At 39.6% G+C, this 18,934-nt stretch overlaps 1 protein-coding gene across 2 annotated transcripts in view; it reads left to right on the forward strand.

The window, feature by feature from the left end:
• Positions 1 to 18,934, forward strand: part of cracd (capping protein inhibiting regulator of actin dynamics) — a 43,241-nt gene that overhangs the window by 11,580 nt on the left and 12,727 nt on the right. Inside the window, exon 2 of one of the 2 annotated variants that reach the window (XM_037537929.1) lies at positions 4,787 to 4,901. The exons of the other annotated variant lie outside the window; for it this stretch is intronic. Coding sequence (XP_037393826.1) covers positions 4,841 to 4,901 — 61 coding nt within the window. The 5' untranslated portion in view covers positions 4,787 to 4,840. The remainder of the gene's footprint in view (positions 1 to 4,786; positions 4,902 to 18,934) is intronic. 2 annotated transcript variants of the gene reach the window in all.

Below are 18,934 nucleotides of genomic sequence, written 5' to 3' on the forward strand. Positions count from 1 at the left end.
GTGAGTTCATGGCCCTGGCCTGCATTTTCTACAATTGCAGCATGTAGTGTCTTCACATTGAGTTGGATTGCTCTCAGATTTCCTTCTGCATTAGGCCCGTGGGAGTGAGCGTTATTAAATGTGCCTGCTTGCTGCCAGAGACGGGTTCAGTGCATTCTTTGAAGTGAAGTTTAACTGAAGGACCCTCAACGTCCATCCACACTACATTTCTGGCTGTACATTAACACTACTGAGGAGTGGAACACCGCTGAGAATCACTGATTAGAAATGGGGAAAATTAATGTTTTATCTATGAATACATACTACAGCCATGTTTTGGTTTACAGCTATATTCTTTGCACTCTTATTTAGGTGCATTTTAAACTCTTCTTAAGGCTAAGGAAGATTATCGATGCTGTTGGTAGAAAACTTTGTATCTCCAAAATGTTAATTTTACAGGAGAAGGAAAAAACATTCTTCCCAAGCACGTTTGGAGCATTTCTGGTACCCCGATCATCGTGAAATTTTGGCACGTTGTGAAGGTGTGCTGGCATTTTCAAATTCTGTAAAAAAAAGTACAAAACGACAAAAATGGAGACACAAGATTTTTTTCCGACAGCAGCGTTAGATAGGCACTCTAACACTTTTCTAGAGCCTAATATCATAACTTGCTCTTAACTGTGAGGATGCTGTACTACAAATCCATATGTAGCTTGTTCATTAGCAATGAAAATTGGATCTAGATCTTTTTGAAGGAATTTTGTAGCATTTTTCAACATAATCTCTATGTGCCTTACATGTAGCATGTGATCGATTACCACAGACTTCACTTTTGACACATTTTCAGTTACCAAGTAAAAGAACATGAAAACTTATGGAGGATGCATTTATAACAGAAGGACCTGCCCATTGTCTTCTATTATAAGTGCATTTTTTAAGTTGATACGTTGTTCTTTCTTTCTTTTGTTTTTTGGTAAGCACAGAGAAATCACTGTCAGTGGTTATGGACCATATGCTACACATTTGGCAGACTGAGATTTGGTTGAAAATATCTTTAAATACTTAAAGAGTATTCCTTTAAAGGGGAATTCTCCCTTTTTTCCCATTTATAGGGATTTATATCCGCCAATACTTTTGAGCAAATATCTGCTGACGTTGTTATTGTGCATTATAGAGAAATCTATCAACTCGGATTTCTTTACAATAATGCTGATAGGAACCAGAGCTCATGAAGTCTACAGAGGGCATATAGCAATTTTATTTGCTATTCAAAACTGCCAGTAAACCTACATTTGTCTTTTGAGCTTCATATGTAAAGCTAATAATGGTAGTGGCAAATAATAAAACATACTTTATTGTTTGGGGGATATTTTGCCTTAGAACACATTGCTTCTAAATTAAAAAATACACACTATAGACCAAATTGTCTCAGAACTATTGTTAAGCAATGTGTGAGGCATCAGTAGTCACACCCATGTCTTCTAATACCTTTATGTGATGTACCTTTTATGGGCATTAAACCCTTCAGATGCCTGGTTCCCATCACCACTGTTGTGACTAATTCTAATAGTTTGGTAAGTTTCTTTCAAATGACACATGTCCCATCAGACTTCTTTGAATGGTTTGTTTATATCTTAACAATCTAGTCATGCAGGGATTTTGATGAAGCTGATTGAATTCTCCTTTAATAGCCTAACTGAAGCCCATGGTACAGCCCTAGATTTAGTGCCATGATATAGGGGTCAATTCTGTGGTGTACCACAAGTTTATTCATACACACATAAGCATGTGCATGTGTGTGTGCACACGCGCACACTTGCATATTTACAGTTTTTCAACAATTCTAGTCTTTGTATGAGCCAGGCAGTTTGAAATGATCAATGCCCATCTGTTCCTCTTGCTTTGCTAAGCTGGCCGAGGAACAGAGTGCCATTCTGTTAGCAGAAACAGAGATGGCTGTATAAACCATGCTACCTCACCACTATCACCCACTCTCTCTCTCCTTTAATTCTTTTCTTTCCTTCACTGTCATTCGGTCATGCTCATGAATATGTATGAACACATACTGAATATTATTTTCTCTTGATTTTTTTCTCTTTCTCCTCTCTCTTCACACATTCTTCCATGCATTACTTACTGATACTACAATGTAAAAACGTAACATTGCCGCATGCATACAAACGTGCATTATACGTACAGCATTTTACATTATTAAGTCTTATGCTTGACTGTGCAAGTCAGAGACTATTTCATTTCCAGTTAAAGAGTGAGTAAGTACAAGTTATTAGTTTATCAGTTTCAAAAAACAGTCAAAAAGCAAACAGTCAAAAGGAAATTACACAGAAACAACACTACTCTTTATTTTTGTGCATAGTGCCATTTTAATTCCTTTCATTCTTCTTAAAGCCAGCACATTACAGCTGTGTTCACCTAACAGAAGATAATGACAAAAGTTACTCCCACTCAAATTATGTTACGCTTAAAAGAGAAGCTAACATTCACACAAGGCACTACCCAGACACACCTTAGCTGCCTTGCAGAGGACATTTCTAAGAAGAATGAATATAAGACCATCCACTTGGACAAGGAAGGTGAAAATCAAGAGAAAATAAGAGAAGAAAAACAGGACTTTCCAAAACTGGAGTTCAAAAACTTCTTGAAAGATACAGACGGTAACTCCTAACAACTACGCAAGACCTGGTAAACCACCAAAGTCCATACCTGATAAACAGCACTTAAAGCTTTCCTCTTTGAGAGAGAGGAGAAAATCAAGCTGCTTCTGATCGGAAAAATCCACAGGTGCTTCTGTCCATCCTTCCACTGTGACAAGAGAACTCAGCACTATGAGTCTGAAAGGGTGTGTAGCTCTCAAGAAGCCAGAAAGGAAAAAAATAGACAAAAAGAGATGCGGAATAAGGTTTTATAGATTGTTTGTATTTATGATTTCTTGGGGGATTTGGGATCATGAGAAACTGACAAACACTTCTAATATTGAACTTTGGAGGTTTGGAAAAATATCCCTGCACATTTCTTTGAAAAACTCAAAGCAAGTGTCCTGAAAAGAAGGGAAGCTGTCGTATAATAAAGACAACGGGTGAACACTAACTACTAAAAGAATGGTATTATTTTTGTTTGTTAATCTTCTGCTAGATCTGTGTTTTCTGGAGTTATTTTCATGACGCTAAAATGAATAATTTGTACTTAATGGCCGTTTTGACTGGAAATGAAATAAATGGCCTGAGCACAGTACTGTAAATGTATATTATGATGGATCGATCATTTTTAGATCACACATCATGTATAGCAACATGCACGTGTGAGTTGACCAACATTTACACACTTATACGCTTCTTTGGGTCATACTGCACCTGCGCAAAGTGACATCTGACTCCAAGTAATGCCCCAGTTACACAGTAACAGCAGGCAGGTGGAACGGACACACACACACACACATATACATGCATACTGTTGGATACCCTCTCACCAGAATAATCAACAACAAGGTAAGCCCACATTCACAAAGACAGCAACCGTATTATGGCTTCCTCTGAAGATACATAATCAAGCGCTCATTGTGAATGGACTATAGTGTAGCTGAGTTACAGCACAATGTGCTTCTGTTCTCGAGACGGCCGTTATCTCGTAGTCCTGTCACGCCAACATCTTCACACAGGCTGGTGCTGCAGCTTTACTGTACTCACCAAGATGAACATTACTGCACATACACAAACAAGCTAACCACTCCATGATGTGCTTAATCAATTTCTTTTTTTTTTCTAATAGTGATATTAAGAGTCATTTGTGTATGGTCTGCTGTAGTTTTTGTTGTTGCATGAATATAACAAACTATATAGCCTCATTATTGCATTCTTAATGTGTCAGTGAGTATATCAAATTATTCTGTAGTATCTTCTTTGACTCTTCTTTTTCTCCATCTTTTTCTCCAGCCTCTTTGAGAGCCTGTATGCACAGTTTGTTGAAAAGCCAATGAATGTTGGCAAAGATGATAATAGTAATAGTAAATGCTAATAGTAAATGTAAAGCGAAGTGATGCAGCATTATAGTACATATGAACACATGCAAAGACAGGATTGGCAACTGACCAATTTATTCTTTTTATTGTGACCAATCTGTGTTGCAGTTTAATGTCTTAAAACTGAATAAGGCATTCTCATGCTGTATCTATAGCAAAATGCCAGAGCATAATTGTGCTTGACCAATTTTACAAATTGCTATTTCCCTCCTACTTTCGATGTAGCACTTCAAAATAGGCAACTAGTTTTTCATTAATGAATTTAAAGTGGGCCAATTAAACAGCAAATAATTGTTATTTATAATCTGTTTGGCCGATATAAAGTGCTGGAAATGTGCTGTTGTGTCTCATGCACTCATGTAGGCTATGAGCTTCTGTATGAGCTGATGGCTTCATAAAAAAAAAAATCCAAAAAATAATAACTATTTGGCTGTAACTAAAGAATCTGACAAAGAAATATGATTAGTGCATCCCTGACACTTTTACGATGTAGATAAATAGCTTCCATGAGTCAGCAGTTTTTATTTACATTTTTACAGATGTGTCATTAAGCAGCATGTATGTTCATAGTGACCTAATTTTAAATAAAGGCTTATGAGCTTCCATTTCCAGAGATCGTTTTATATGTATTATATGTGGTCACCATAACCACTTTCATCACTTCCACCAGTACCATCACCATCCAGTCCAATGCCATTTATATTATAACCTTTGATTTGTAGATATATAGAGTCTAGGCATGATTCACGGGTTGTGTTGTATTTCTCTCCTAAGCGACAAGGAGCAACAACAAGTGGGTTATAAAGCCAGGTGCAGAAGCTTGATCCCATGTTCCCTAAGGTTTTCCTGCAATGGTGTGCGGCACTTTCGTCTTGTGCAGCCAAACTAGGTAAAGGTGCACTTCCATGCACCACAAACACAGGCACTTGGGCCGGCTTCGCTAAGCGCTGTGCAGTCCTCCATCTCACCAGTGTTACAGCTAAGCCACTAAACTAATCCAGTATGACTTCAGGCAAACACTGCAAGCCTGCCATTAGAGGTTTGCTGGATAAAATCAGTGTATTGATACTAAGATATGGCTAAATGAGCTGTGATACCAAGAAAATGCCATCATTATTGCAAGACTGCTGTCCGTAGAGCAATGCTATTGTGCTTTTTGCCATGCAAGCTTTGCCCTTTGTATCTGTTACAACACAGCTGCTATGTGTTTTTAGCATACTAGTCCTGCGAAAACTAATTGGGTAAGTTTCCTAGACCCAGATTAAGCTTAGGTCTGTTTCTTAGTGGTGACTCATGATTGATATTACCATTTATTCCAAGCCTAGGCTTAATTTGTGTCCAGTTTTTAGTGGCATGATATCATGCAATACCTCTGCAAGGTCTGTTAGAACTCCCAGTGTATTTCACATTATCATCGGAATATTGTACAGTGTGATCAGCAGTACCGCACTACTGATCTCTCTGCAGCTCCAGGTACTAAAATGAGCACCAAAGCATTATCACTAGTACACCAAGACAGTTCAGCAGAATTCACATTTAGTCCACTTGTGTCCTCATGATACTTTGTTTGGGACTTTTTATGAGGATGAGCTTAGCTCTATCCCACATTGCTTCATAGACCTAACAATATGCTAGCACTAAGTCACTGATGTTTGCTGGCTTGTAGTTGACAAGCAGGCCCTCAAAATTGGACCCAGTTTCTTTTTCAGGGCAGGTAGGAAGCAATATTTCTGATAAGCTGTTAGACATGTTAATTTTAAAGCTATAAATGTTTTATATGCACTTCAAACATGCTAATGCAATGTCTTCATTCTAAATTTTTTTGCTTCAAGAAGCAGGATACTCTCAGACTCAGAGAATAATGACAGTTATGCTTAGAAAGTAAGTTTGAAAGATTTGAGAGATTTTTTATCAATTGTGTCAAAATGCCTGAGGCTGTTTTCAGTAAAGCAGCTAAGATTAGCTTGCGCTACTGTGTTGCATGAAGCAAAGGTTGTCAGCAAGTTGAACATCATGCTTCTGAAGTAAGCCAGAAGTGAGCTGCAGCTGTGTGTGTGTGTGTGTGTGTGTGTGTGTGTGTGTGTGTGTGTGTGTGTGTGTGTGTGTGTGTGTGTGTGTGTGTGTGTGTGTGTGTGTCTGTCATGACTGATTGAGGCAATGTCTCTTACTCCAGAGCACATGCTGCTCCTCGTGCTTCTACCATCAGCCCATCTGCAGCTTCTGCAGTTCAGACACACTCACACTCTCACATTTTCAGTGACAGTCACAGAACAACACACACAAACACACTGGCTGTCACAGACAGACACATATATTCACACTTATGCTGAGACACTGCCTTTAGATTTAACAAGGACCACAGTGATTTTTTATGATGTTAAAGTTTTAGGCTCAATCCCATTTCTTCTTTTTACCCTTACCCCTTGTTTTTGAGTGTCACCCTAACCTATTGGAACTGAGTTACAAGGGGTAGTAGTGGAAATCGTGCTCTACAAAATAGGACAACCTTCAAATAAAAAAATAAAATAAGAAATTAAAAACCTTGCTTCATTAACAGGCTACTAGTGGTGCTCTATAGGTGACCTGGCTTGTCTTCAGTGATAGGAGAGAAGGGAAAATTTCAGCATCCTCAGCTACATTTTTTAGTTACATTTAGGGCATCATGTGCCTTCAAAGATGGGGTATTATTTATTATCGCCACCACTAATTATTTGGTGATGCGATGCTGAAGTCAGCTATTCACCAGCTTCTTGTTAGAATTTTCCTACTCCACCTTAAATGGTGCAGCAGTTACATTCTGTTGCCTCAGGCATCAATACTACTGGACTATTTAAGGTGGAACGGGAAAGTTAACTAGTTAACTGCCGAGATATTAGCATGCTATTAGCGATTCTTTTATGCCTGTTATGAAGAGAACAACCACGATACATTGAAGTACTATTTAAGACAATACACTGATTATCATCATTTTTAACAGAGAAAATTCTCACATTTGTGGATTTCTTTGGTCGCTCATGCAGCCATCTTGACGCTTTGTCTTCTTTTCTCACAGCAATCTGTTTGGAGGGCCATGTAGCCCTAAAACTTCGCCCTACCCCTCTATTTCAACAAAAATCTGGACATCTTAACCCTAGATGTGAACACGCAAAACAGAGGGCTAATGGCTAAGTGGTGGCGGCAAATGCTGAAATGGGATTGGGCCTTATACCACATAGATCTCTGAAGTTGTGTCATTCAGTAGTCCATCCTGGGTAGTTAGGAAATCCAAGCAGTTAGGAAGTCAAGGCTGGTTTCCTGTATGAGCAGAATAAATTAGGTTTTCCGATATCATGGCCTGTGGTAAACAAAAATGTTCTGAACCTGATGTGTTTTGTCTTGTATATTTCTACCTCAACTGTAACTAGATCTTTTGAATTACGAGGTCATTTGGCAGTCAAAATAGGAATAATTCATCCATACATGTTACTCATGTAACAAGAGACTTGGTGTTGATATGGTGATATTAAAATTTCTTTGGAAAAAATAGCATTAGACAAAAAGTAGATGAGAGTAGGCTGGCCCATAACAATTACAGTTACTCCAAGCATTAAATCCGTGATGGCTCTTTGTCTTGGATGAAAAGTGGTTGAGTTCTTAATGAGATTGCTGTATTTAATTTAACTGTAGATAAGCATGAGCATTATAATTTTAGTGCATCTGAGCTTAATGTGTAACTTTACTGAGATCTCACCTAAAACTCAAGACTAGACACATGAAATATCTTCAAGGCCTCATCAAGCTGGACCTCCTGATTTTGAGCGTGTGTGTGACATTAATATGTAAACACATACAGTGTGGTTTAAAAAAAACCCTGCAACCTCTGAGTTTTAGATTATTGTTTTAGGCTATACACACCATATTTTCATGTGACTTTTTTCTCCTTATTTAGTCATGCTGCAACTTTCAATTTTAAGAAAATCTTACACAATACGGCTTTAAGGAAATATCATTTCCTGTGGTTGCACACTGAAACATTACGCAATAAGACAACTATTATTGAGCTTGAACACTGTTATATACCAATGCCAGATACTCAAGCTGTAGCATTTCTGGTTGCCACAGAACAGATATTAGTGATTTTTGAAAGCGCCATTCATTTTTCTCACCAAGAAAACCGGCTAAGACCTGGAGCCTACAGACTGACATCCTCAGAGGTGTATGATTGTGCATAGTGTGCAGATTAGTATGTCATTCTAAGGACCCTTGTGTTGGTTTTGCATCTTAGAGAAGCAGGCCTGGTCGTTTTCTGACAAAAAGCAGACATGACACAGAAAACCATGTAAATGGAGCCACACAGCAGACAAAAGGTGGCCTTGATTCAACTTCAACAGAGAACACAGTCTTTTAGCCTTCAGACACAAAACATAAAAGGGATGGAAGAGGTCTTTTATTTCTCTCTCTGTCACAGATACACACACTCATGCCTAGACAGAAACGCAAACAGCCAGACGTTCACACACACACACACACACACACACACACACACACACACACACACACACACACAAACACACAGCATTTAATTATGTGTATACTTCATTGCAGCCAAACATGTTAACACAGTGAGGCTTTCTGTTCAGAATGATCTGTGTGTTTTTGGAGGACACACACACACACACACACACACACACACACACACACACACACACACACACACACACACAAGAATGTCAAGAAAAGAAAAAGTTCACAGTTCTGAAAGTCTCAGACAGCACAGCGCTGATGTAAGACACTGGTGCCATAAGGTGTCTGTCTGAAATGAGGTGGCTTATTTGTGAGCAAATCATAGTAATTATAGTTCTGGCAGTGACAGACTAGTCATCTGATAATTGTTAGAGGAGTAGAAACATGATTAACAGTGTTTTTACAGTCCTTTAAATTCCAGCTATTGACCAGGTAAATGTGATGTATAAACTCCAAATTACTAGGTAATTACTTTTAGTAACATGGTGGTGAGTTCCAAGGTATTTCACAGTACTCTGTAGTTATTTTGAGTAAAAATGATAATGTAGTTATATGAAGTAACCTGTCTGTTACCTATAAATGAAACTGAATCTGGGCTGTAAAGGAAAGCAATTTTTTTACTCCGTCCCTATTGTTTACTTTTGAAATCTATTTTTGTATTTTCTGTCATCATTTTTATGCCATTTAACTTTCCTGTCTCCTTTACATTGAAATCAAGTGTGAATATGTTTATACTTACCACTTTGCTTCAAATATTTATGTTAAACTTATATATAATATTTTACTTTTTTCATTTATCAGTTTAATAGCTAGAACCTGTTAGTCATCAGAGTTCAATTTAGTTGGACTGTTTTGATGCTCATCATTTTACCCAGAATAATTACACAGCAATTTGGACACTGCACCCCACCCTTAAATTAGTCCACTTGTCTCAGACCTTACCATTATGCTAGTCAAAATAAGAATCTAGAACTTTGGAGTTTGTACCTCACACTTACTTGATCATACCTAGAACTACTTAAGGAACAAAGGAATGAAAGAAATGAAAGAAAGAAAGTACAGCCATGTGGTTCAGGTTGTATGTGCAGTGCTGAGTATTAGGCAAGCTAACTTGGTAAGCGGTTAGCTTTAAGCACTGAATTCTACTGATTTTTGTATCTGTATAATTCAGTCATTAAGATGTAAACTCATTCAGTGGTTTGATGTGAAATGCACAATTTTAGAGAAACTTACTGACTCAGGGGTGCTCACATTGGTGATGATGGGAATCAAATGTTTGAGGCGTACACAGTATCCTGAGTCCCTTGATCATGGGGGATTTTGCCCAGAGTTAGAGTGGATCTTCACTCCAGACCTGTTCGCCTTGGGAGACCCTACCAGGAGCCAACTGATCCAGATGACTTATCTCTAAAGATCCCAAGACCACACAAGCCCTCCCGCCACGACAACGTCGGGATGGGACAGATGGCAGCAGTAATGCAGTTGCTGTATGTACCAGACTGTATGATAAAATGGCAGTGAGCCATAAGGCAAAGCTCTCTGTTTACCAGTCGGGCTACATCTCCACCCTCAACAGTGGTCATGAGCTTTGGGTAATGACCAAAAGAATGAGACTGCAGATTCAAGCGGCATAAATTAGCTTTCTTTGCAGGGTGGAAGGGCTACACTGTATTTGATATGGTGACATCCGGGAAGAGTAGAACTGCTACTCCTTTACATTGAGAGGAGCCAGTTGAGATGGTTCGGGCATCTGATTGGGGTGCCCTTGGCCACCTCCCATTGGAGGTTTACCAGACACGGCACATACTAGAACAAGACCCGAGGTCGTCCTAGGACCCGCTGGACTGATTATATCTCCAAAATTGGAGTGGTAGCAGCTGGGGGTCCCACAGAAAGCTGGAGAAAGTCGCAGGGGACAGGGTCGTCTGGGATTTCTGGGTCTTTCCCTGCTGCTACCGCGACCCTGGCTGGATCAAGCTATTTAAAATATAAAATGTGTAGGTTTACTGATTGTTTTTGATAGCAAAAAAAATATATTCATTAAATGTACTTATGCGACCTCTGGTTCCTGTCAGCACCACTGTATTGAAAACAGAGTCAACAAGTTTCTCTCCAATTAACCATTTCACCTTCAACTCGTCTGAATGACTCTCAATGAATATGCAGAATTTATGAAAAGTCGATGTAATTATCCTTGAAGAAGGTCGTGTTATAAATACAGATTTATAGGGACTGTCCCTAACATACTGCGTATGTGTGCTTAACTGTATCATAAGATGATGATGGTGAATGTTCACAGTCATTAATCTTAATTATGCACAGACTGTTGGCTCAACAAACCCATGCCTGTAATGTGGTATATTAAAGGATCTAATGGCACTGTGCTGTTTTCTGATAGGCTTAATACACAATATGCACACATACACAAATACACCAACACCCAAAGATGTGTGTAACCAGAGCCTTTAATTTATCCCCATGAATAAACGCTGTCTCTGCCTTTCTCTTTCTCTGAAGCGGTAATTGCTCTTTAGGTGCGGGTACTGTTGTCTCAGGCGACTTGATTACTTGTTTATAAATGTTTGAGCATATTGAGTCTTTCTGTTCAGTGAGGTGACAGAGAGAGAGAGAAAAGAATGAAAGAAAGAGTGGACAATGGACATTGACAGGAACGTCAATACTCTACATCAGAGGAAGAAAGCGAGGACGAATAATCGATTGTTAACACTTATTATTCAGTTACTAATCTTAATAGAGACATGTTTTACTGTTTTGTTTGAAGAGTACAAAAAGTTGTAACACCTGTGTGTACAATGTGGTTGACTCTGCCTTTAATTCTCTATGGTAAAAATGTTGTTTTCTGGATGTTAATTTAGCACACAAATGCTAATGCCCATGCTCTCATTGGCTGTCTCAGTGGATGGGGTGGGATAACGGTGTGTTTATTAAGATGCGGTATTGAGCTTGATCGTGGCTGCAGTGGAGCACAGCATAGAGGCCCTAAGTTAGACTTTTGTTGTCACTAACAGTCACTAATTTATGAACGTGTATCAGCCAAAGCTTGAGGAAATCTTGTAATTGCTGCATAAGTAGGTTTTGATTACCCCTTTTCCACAGTTAAGACAATGCTAATTTCTGTTAATCCCTCTATGGGATGTTTTAAGTCAGCACCAAGCTAACAGAGGTTTATAGCGGATAGCTGCTATAATGTGAAATTGAACATAATATTTATTTTGGAAGTTGCAGTTGATTCCTTCAGTAAAGATTTTAACCTCAGGCCAGAATCAAAGTCAGAGCAAGTGCACAAATGCAAATGACAGCGCTTGGTTAACCTTTTACAAATGCACAGCCCTTCGGTGCAAACTCAACTTGCACTAAAACTCTCACTACTCAAGGGGCAATGGGGGAAAAATCTGAATGAGATCAACTGTCATTGCAACCACAATAGCTAAGCGTGAGGAGTGGGAGCTGCTTCACCTGTTCTTTCAAAATGAATGGGGGATGATGTGTCATATATATGTTTATGCAGGCAAAACATTGTTGCAAGAGACTCGTCCAACTGCTCATCTGCTACAAGAGTTTATGAAGAGAAAGCACGCTGGTGGCATAAGACAGCTGGGCCAAGCTTCTCTGTCACTATAGCGGCCTTTGCTGTAGCGCCCAGAATGCAGCTTGTGCTTGTGTTGCATTATAAATTGTGCCATTACATGTTTTACAAGGCATCAACACACAACCATGTCTTGCGTAGAGCAAAGCTTGCCTGTTCGTGTAGTTGTGTGATGTATGTTTTTGGCCATATGCCTGTCTTGTGCCTGAATATCATTAGAGCTTGTTAACTATTTAATTAGTTTAGTAAGGACAGAATATAATCTATTTAGCCCAGAGAGCCTGTAAACATCACAGAAATTTTCCATATGTGACATTAAACCTCTGTTCTGTCACCAGAGACTTCTGTATGTGAAATGGCAACTGCAGTGCTGAAAATGTGCAGGCTGGATAAGTGGGCGTGGTTATTTGAGATGCTGTGGGATACAAGCCACAAGCCTGTCACATATTTACAACTTCACCTTAAACTCATTTCGCAAGCCTTTTTTTTCCCAACTTTTCTTGCATTCAGCAGGATAGCCAGTGCTATCATAAAAGGAGTAATTGTAATTCAAGTGTTAAATGTATGCTTACTTGATTTAATTAAACTAAAAACTAAAAGATTTATTAAATACTATGTATGTATACTACCACCACTACTATTACTAATAATGATAACATGACATGGAGAATTGCTAAAACAGTGACTAAGACATGCTTTTCATTTTCAACATTAGGCCAAAGGTCAGATGAAAAAAAAAATCATGTAGTTAAATTTCAAACATGAAAAAAAACTTTTTCTCCTGCATTTGTTCAACTGGCCCCCCTTGGAGAAGACCACCTGGCCAGCGCCACCCGATTTGAGGTTGAGATGCCTGTGTCAGAATCACATCCATTCTGTAACAGTGAAATATGGTCCAGTCTATGCATACTCAGTAGAATGAACAGATGCAGCTGAGGTGCTGAGGAATCCCTGAGTATGCTCTGGAACACTGCTAGACAGAGAGCTCACATTTCCTCTAATCTTCTCCACTCCCCCTTTTTTCTTCACCCATACACTCTCGAATGCAAACTCCCACTCAAAAGCACATTCGCTGTGGCCGGAAAATACCTTGTGCTTATTTCCCCCCCTCCTCTCTACTCAAGCTGCAGGAGCAAAAGGCTCGCCGCAACCATGGCGACGGACGGTAAGGAGGCTAAGCATGACGCACGTGTAGAGGTAACAGTATCTGAAGGCCCAGGTAAACAGAGCAGCCGGGAGAAGCTTTTTACGAGGCTGCTTCTTAAAGAGACAACACTAAAACCCTGATTATGTCACAGTGTGGTTTATGATGCATCTGTAGATCACACTGTAGAACCTGTAGAACATACAGTGACAGTCAGTAATTACCACATTTGAGTCTCTTTAAGAACAGTATGATGCCGATGGGGTTGTAAGGAATGATGAACACTTACAAAAGCCCACCTAAGACTTGTGTGCTGTGCTCAGACTTGCACTCTCTCTACCTCTGTGTGTGTGTGTGTGTGTGTGTGTGGAATTACCTCTAATCTATTGCAGTGCAAAGTGTGCTCTATCATTCATCTGAAGATTTTTTTTTTATTGACTTCCTGGATTGCAGGTTTCATTTTAATCCAGGTTCTGGTTAGAGCTGCACATTGTTTAATAGTTATCTGGATATTGGCCTTCACAGCAGTGATATCAGAGAAGGCTACAATATGCAGCTGAGCGCTGAAGAATTAGATCCTTTTTTTAATGTTCAAAGCAATGCAGGTCTTTAATCATATTATATTGATAATAAGGTTTTAACCAACTAAGTGCAGTATCGAGAAATTTAAATATAAGATGTGAAACAGTATATCAAAATTTAAAGGTGTGTCATTGTTACAACTATCATTCTCTCTCAAGGGTCTTCCATTGATTTCCTTTTATAGAAACCACAGTCAGTGATCAAAACTATGCACTTGGGAGCCTTCTGTCTGTTCTTGTACTCTTTATTACTCAGTTGTGATGTTTTACGAGATCACACACTGCAGAAGGACATGCTCCTTTGCAGTGTTTAGATTTTGAGTAAATTTGCATATATCTAAGCTGCACAAATCTGAGGTAGTTTAGAATTAGAACTCTGTAGAATTTAAGACATTAAAAACACAAACTATCAAAAATCGAATTAAATCTTAGCCTCAGAATCAGAAATCTTATTGAAATTGACTATGAACATTGTTATGCCCCAACTTTTTAATATAGTGACAGCCAAACTGTGATCACAGCAGTCTGACCACAGCATGGAATTTCCTCCATATTTTGCAGTCCTAGTCCTGGACATTTAATTTGAAAGTGACCTTGAGAGGACAGCACACTATACTGCAGTGAGAAAGTTAGATACACCGATCAGGCATAACATTATGACCACTTCCTTATTTCTACGCTCATAGTCCATTTTATCTCCTCCACTTACTATAGAGGAGCACTTTGTAGTTCTACAGTTACAGACTGTAGTCCATCTGTTTCCCTGATACTTTGTTAGCCCCTTTTACCCTGTTCTTCAGTAGTCAGGACCCACATGAACCCTCACAGAGCAGTGACTATTTGGGTGGTGGATCATTCTCAGAACTGCAGTAACACTGACATGGTGGTGGTGTGATAGTGTGTGTTGTGCTGGTACGAGTGGATCAGACACAACAGTGTTGCTGGAGTTTTTAAATACTGTGTCCACTCACTGTCCACTCTATTAAACTCTCCTACCTTGTCAGTCCACCTTGTAGATGTAAAGCCAGAGACGAGAGCTCATCTGCTGCTGCACCGTTTGTGTTGGTCATCCTCTAGTCCTTCATCAGTGGTCACAGGACGCTGCCCACCGGATGCTGTTGGCTGGACATTTTTGGCTGGTGGACTATTCTCAGTCCAGTGGTGACACTGAGGTGTTTAAAAACTCCAGCAGCACTGCTGTGTCTGATCCACTCAGACCAGCACAACACTCACTAACACACCACCACCACATCAGTGTCACTGTAGTGCTGAGAATGATCCACCGCCCAAATAGTACCTGCTCTGTGAGGGTCCATGGGGTCCTGACCACTGAAGAACATGGTAAAAGGGGGCTAACAAAGTATCAGAGAAACAGATGGACTACAGTCTGTAACTGTAGAACTACAAAGTGCACCTATACAGTAAGTGAAGCCTATTAAAATGGGCAATGAGCATAAAAACAAGGGGGGGGGGGGGGTCATAATGTTATGCCTGATCGGTGTATGTTTTGTGGTCCTGCGCTTGACTAATACACTGGGAGCCGCCTCACAGGCTGTTAAGCAATAGAGGTGATTTCTTAATTTGGAGCTGGATTAGCTTTGAGCGTGAGAGCATGTGTGATATGTGTACTCAGGAAATGGCTCAAAAGGGTGTTCTTACGAAAGTCTTCCCACGTCTCCACATCTTGGAAGAAGTGTCTACAGATTTCACCCAGCCAGATTCTAGTCTCTAAACAAGAACTATGAAAATTAGCATGCAAATGCCAAAAGGGATATTGAGTGGGAAACAGAACAGAATGCACTGGCGCTCTACACACACATCCAGCGTAAATCGGTGTTACAGTAGGAGAGGTCAATAGGCAGTATTGAGCATGTTGTTATAGCTTTGAGTAAAACCAGGATAGATAGCTACATGTGGAGTAAATCAATTATGTACTGAGGTTAACTTTGTATAGATGTAGTGTACAGTAGTATTTCCTATCCTTCCAATGGGATGCAGTATGCCTACTCATCTAAACAGATTTATAATGCTGTTTTAAAGAATAGGTGGTGGTATAGCCACCATGTGAATAGATTATAGTTATAGACTGCTCTGTTGTGGTTGGTAATGATATGCATGGTTTGGGTGTGGCTCTGCTGTTTTGATCTGGTGGGTTTTTTGCTGTAAATGTTTTGTAGTACTGAATAGGAGTTTGAATTTAGTTGTAGTGTAGACTTGGAGAGTACTCTTCGTATATTTTTAGTATACACTTGAGTGCTCTGAGTATATGTGTAAAGGGGTCTTGAGGAGAGTGATCTGAATAAAGGTTTATGGTCTTGCAGAGAGTGATCATTTTACTGTTATCTTCAGGAGAGTCTCTTTTAAGGAGAATGGTCTTGAGGAAAGTAGCCTGGGAATAGTTATTGAGGGGAATAGTCTTAATACATTTGTAGTTGTGTTGAAAAGACTGCTCTGAGTGCAGGTGTAGTGCGATATTGGCAGAGAGTGGTTCTAAGTGGAGTATTCTGAGTACAGTTGTAGAGTGGTTGTGATATGGTGAGCTGTACACCCCATCACCAGCCCCAAAACTTTCTAGAGACTTTTAGTACAACCAGGAGTAATGGACACTTGAATTATATAAAATGTTACTCACCTGTACTCACTACTAGCAGTCTATGCAGTTTGAGTCAGCGTGTGTTGGAGATGTGTGTGTGGAGTTCCAGCTTTGCGGCTGGAATATACTTGTAAATAGTGTATATGTTATTGTGCTTTCCCCTCTATTTTGTTCAGTGTTTGTTTGTTCGTATCCCATCGTCTAATAAAGTCACTTCTTGCAACTGCTTGGAGTCATCTCAAGGAGGAAAGTGGTCTGAGTATAGTTGTAGTGTCGTATTGATGAGAGTCATCTGAGTATAGTTGCCGTGTGGTCTTGAGTAGAGTGGTCTGTAAATATTTGTAGAGCTGTGTTGAGGAGAGTGGGCTGAGTGTAGTTGTATTGTGGTCTTGAGGAGAGTGGTCTAAGTATGGTCTAAGTATAGTTGTATGGTCGGAGAGAGCGTAATTTTACTATAAAATAAATAGCCTGCATATAGTTGCTAAGGAGAGTGTGTAGAGCGGTGTTGAGGAGAGTAGTCTGAGCATATTTGTAGAGCAGTGTTGAGGATATTGGTCTGAGTATATTTGTAGTGTAGCCCTAGAGCAAGAGGTCTAAGTATATTAGTAGAGCAGCGATGAGGAGAGTGGTCTTAGTATATTTGTTGAGCAGCGGCGAGGAGAGTGGTCTGATTCTATTTTTAGAGCAGCATTGAGACTGGTCTGAGCATATTTGTGGAGCGGCGTTGAGGAAAGTGGTCTGAGTATCTTTGTAGAGCAGCATTGAGGAGAGCGGTCTAAATATATTTGTAGAGCGGCATTGAGGAGAGTAGTCTGAGTATATTTGTAAAGTGGCATAGAGGAGAGTTGTCTGAGTAAATTTGTAGAGCGGCGTTGAGGAAAGTGGTCTGAGTATCTTTGTAGAGTGGTGTTGAGGAGAGTGGTATAGACACACTGAGTGGTGCTGAGTGCTACTCCTCTGGCAGAGTGGTGTCCAGTCCACTTACACGCATCAATGGCTGAGCATGCCTGCAGCACTGCATTGTGGGCCAGTGAGACAGGGTAGCAGCAGGGAACACTCTACAATGTAGAGGGAGACAGAAAGACAGAGATAGATAGAGAGAGAGAGAGAGAGACAGAGAGAGAGAGAGAGATGGAAAACAGCAGAATTTGTTTTACCTTCGTGAGAGAAAGACAGAAAAATTACAGTGGTTTAGTCTGAATATGAAATTAAAAATATTATATTTAAATAAAATGTGCGATGAGGAGTTAAGTAGTGCATTCTAGTGTTTATTCTAGTATTTAGGACTTGTTTTGAGGGGTGGGGGTACACCACGTTAAAAAAGTACTAAAATAATTCCTCTTGTAAAACTGCCATTCCTCTGTTCTGTACTTTTTGCATTAATATTATTTTATCATGCAAGATGTTACTATTGATATTTTAATTCCAACCATATTAAGATATACAGTGTTGCATTTTGTGGATGAACTGTTCCGCAAAGAAAAACAACACAAAGCCACTGTAAGACTGTTTATGTTCATATAAGCCATTTCTTTGCTGCTGATAAGCCAATATGGATGTTAATGCCTTGATATTAAAGGACAAACTGATTATTGGTGTCCAGGCGACCACAGTACAAGATGAAAGATACCTAAAAAGGCCTTTATCCTGCAGTAAAAACAGTTGAGTATACCTACAGCTTATAACCACTTTACCATCCTGCATGAGTTTTTTGTTTGTTTATTTTAATTTGACCACTGCCACTATACCAGCATTATTTGCAGCATTATTAATATGTAACAAATTAAAGCTGCTACTGTTTGCCATTGGCTGAGTGCTTCAGACTGTTTTGAAAGAACTAATCAGAATACATAAAAGTTAGGTAAATAGCTTGGTGTCTAAATAACATTTTCAGTTTTGTTTCAAGTTCCATTTGGTGTGGGTAAAAATTGTGTTAGCTATATTCATACAAACTTAACATTGTGATATATTTGGAAAATGTTATCGGTATGGACCAGCACTAGACTGAAGACTCAATGAGACTCAGACTAAATAAAAACGATTGAATAGTTCGCCACCAGCACATTACATTCAGTGATGAGCACATGACTCCAATTGTCCACTGTTGTCATTCTTCCACTCTTCCTTTGTGCAGTAACACACTTAATGTGTAACCTTACACTGCTTTCCACTTTTAGCCTGTAACAGATCCCCCCATCCCTAACTGCATTTATTTAGCCAGTGGTGTAGAGTGGCCCTGTAACCCCAGCTAGTAGGAGCCTCGGGTGCTCCTGCTAACACAGAAAAAGAGATCACACACACACACACACACACACACACACACACACACACCAAAATACAAACAATCTGCTCACACACACACACACATGTGCCCATGCACACACACAGATACACACACACACACACACACACACACACACACACACCAAAATACAAACAATCTGCTCACACACACACACACATGTGCCCATGCACACACACAGATACACACACA

This window comes from Pygocentrus nattereri, chromosome 4 (genome assembly GCF_015220715.1).
Source record: "Pygocentrus nattereri isolate fPygNat1 chromosome 4, fPygNat1.pri, whole genome shotgun sequence".
Taxonomy (NCBI): Eukaryota; Metazoa; Chordata; class Actinopteri; order Characiformes; family Serrasalmidae; genus Pygocentrus; species Pygocentrus nattereri.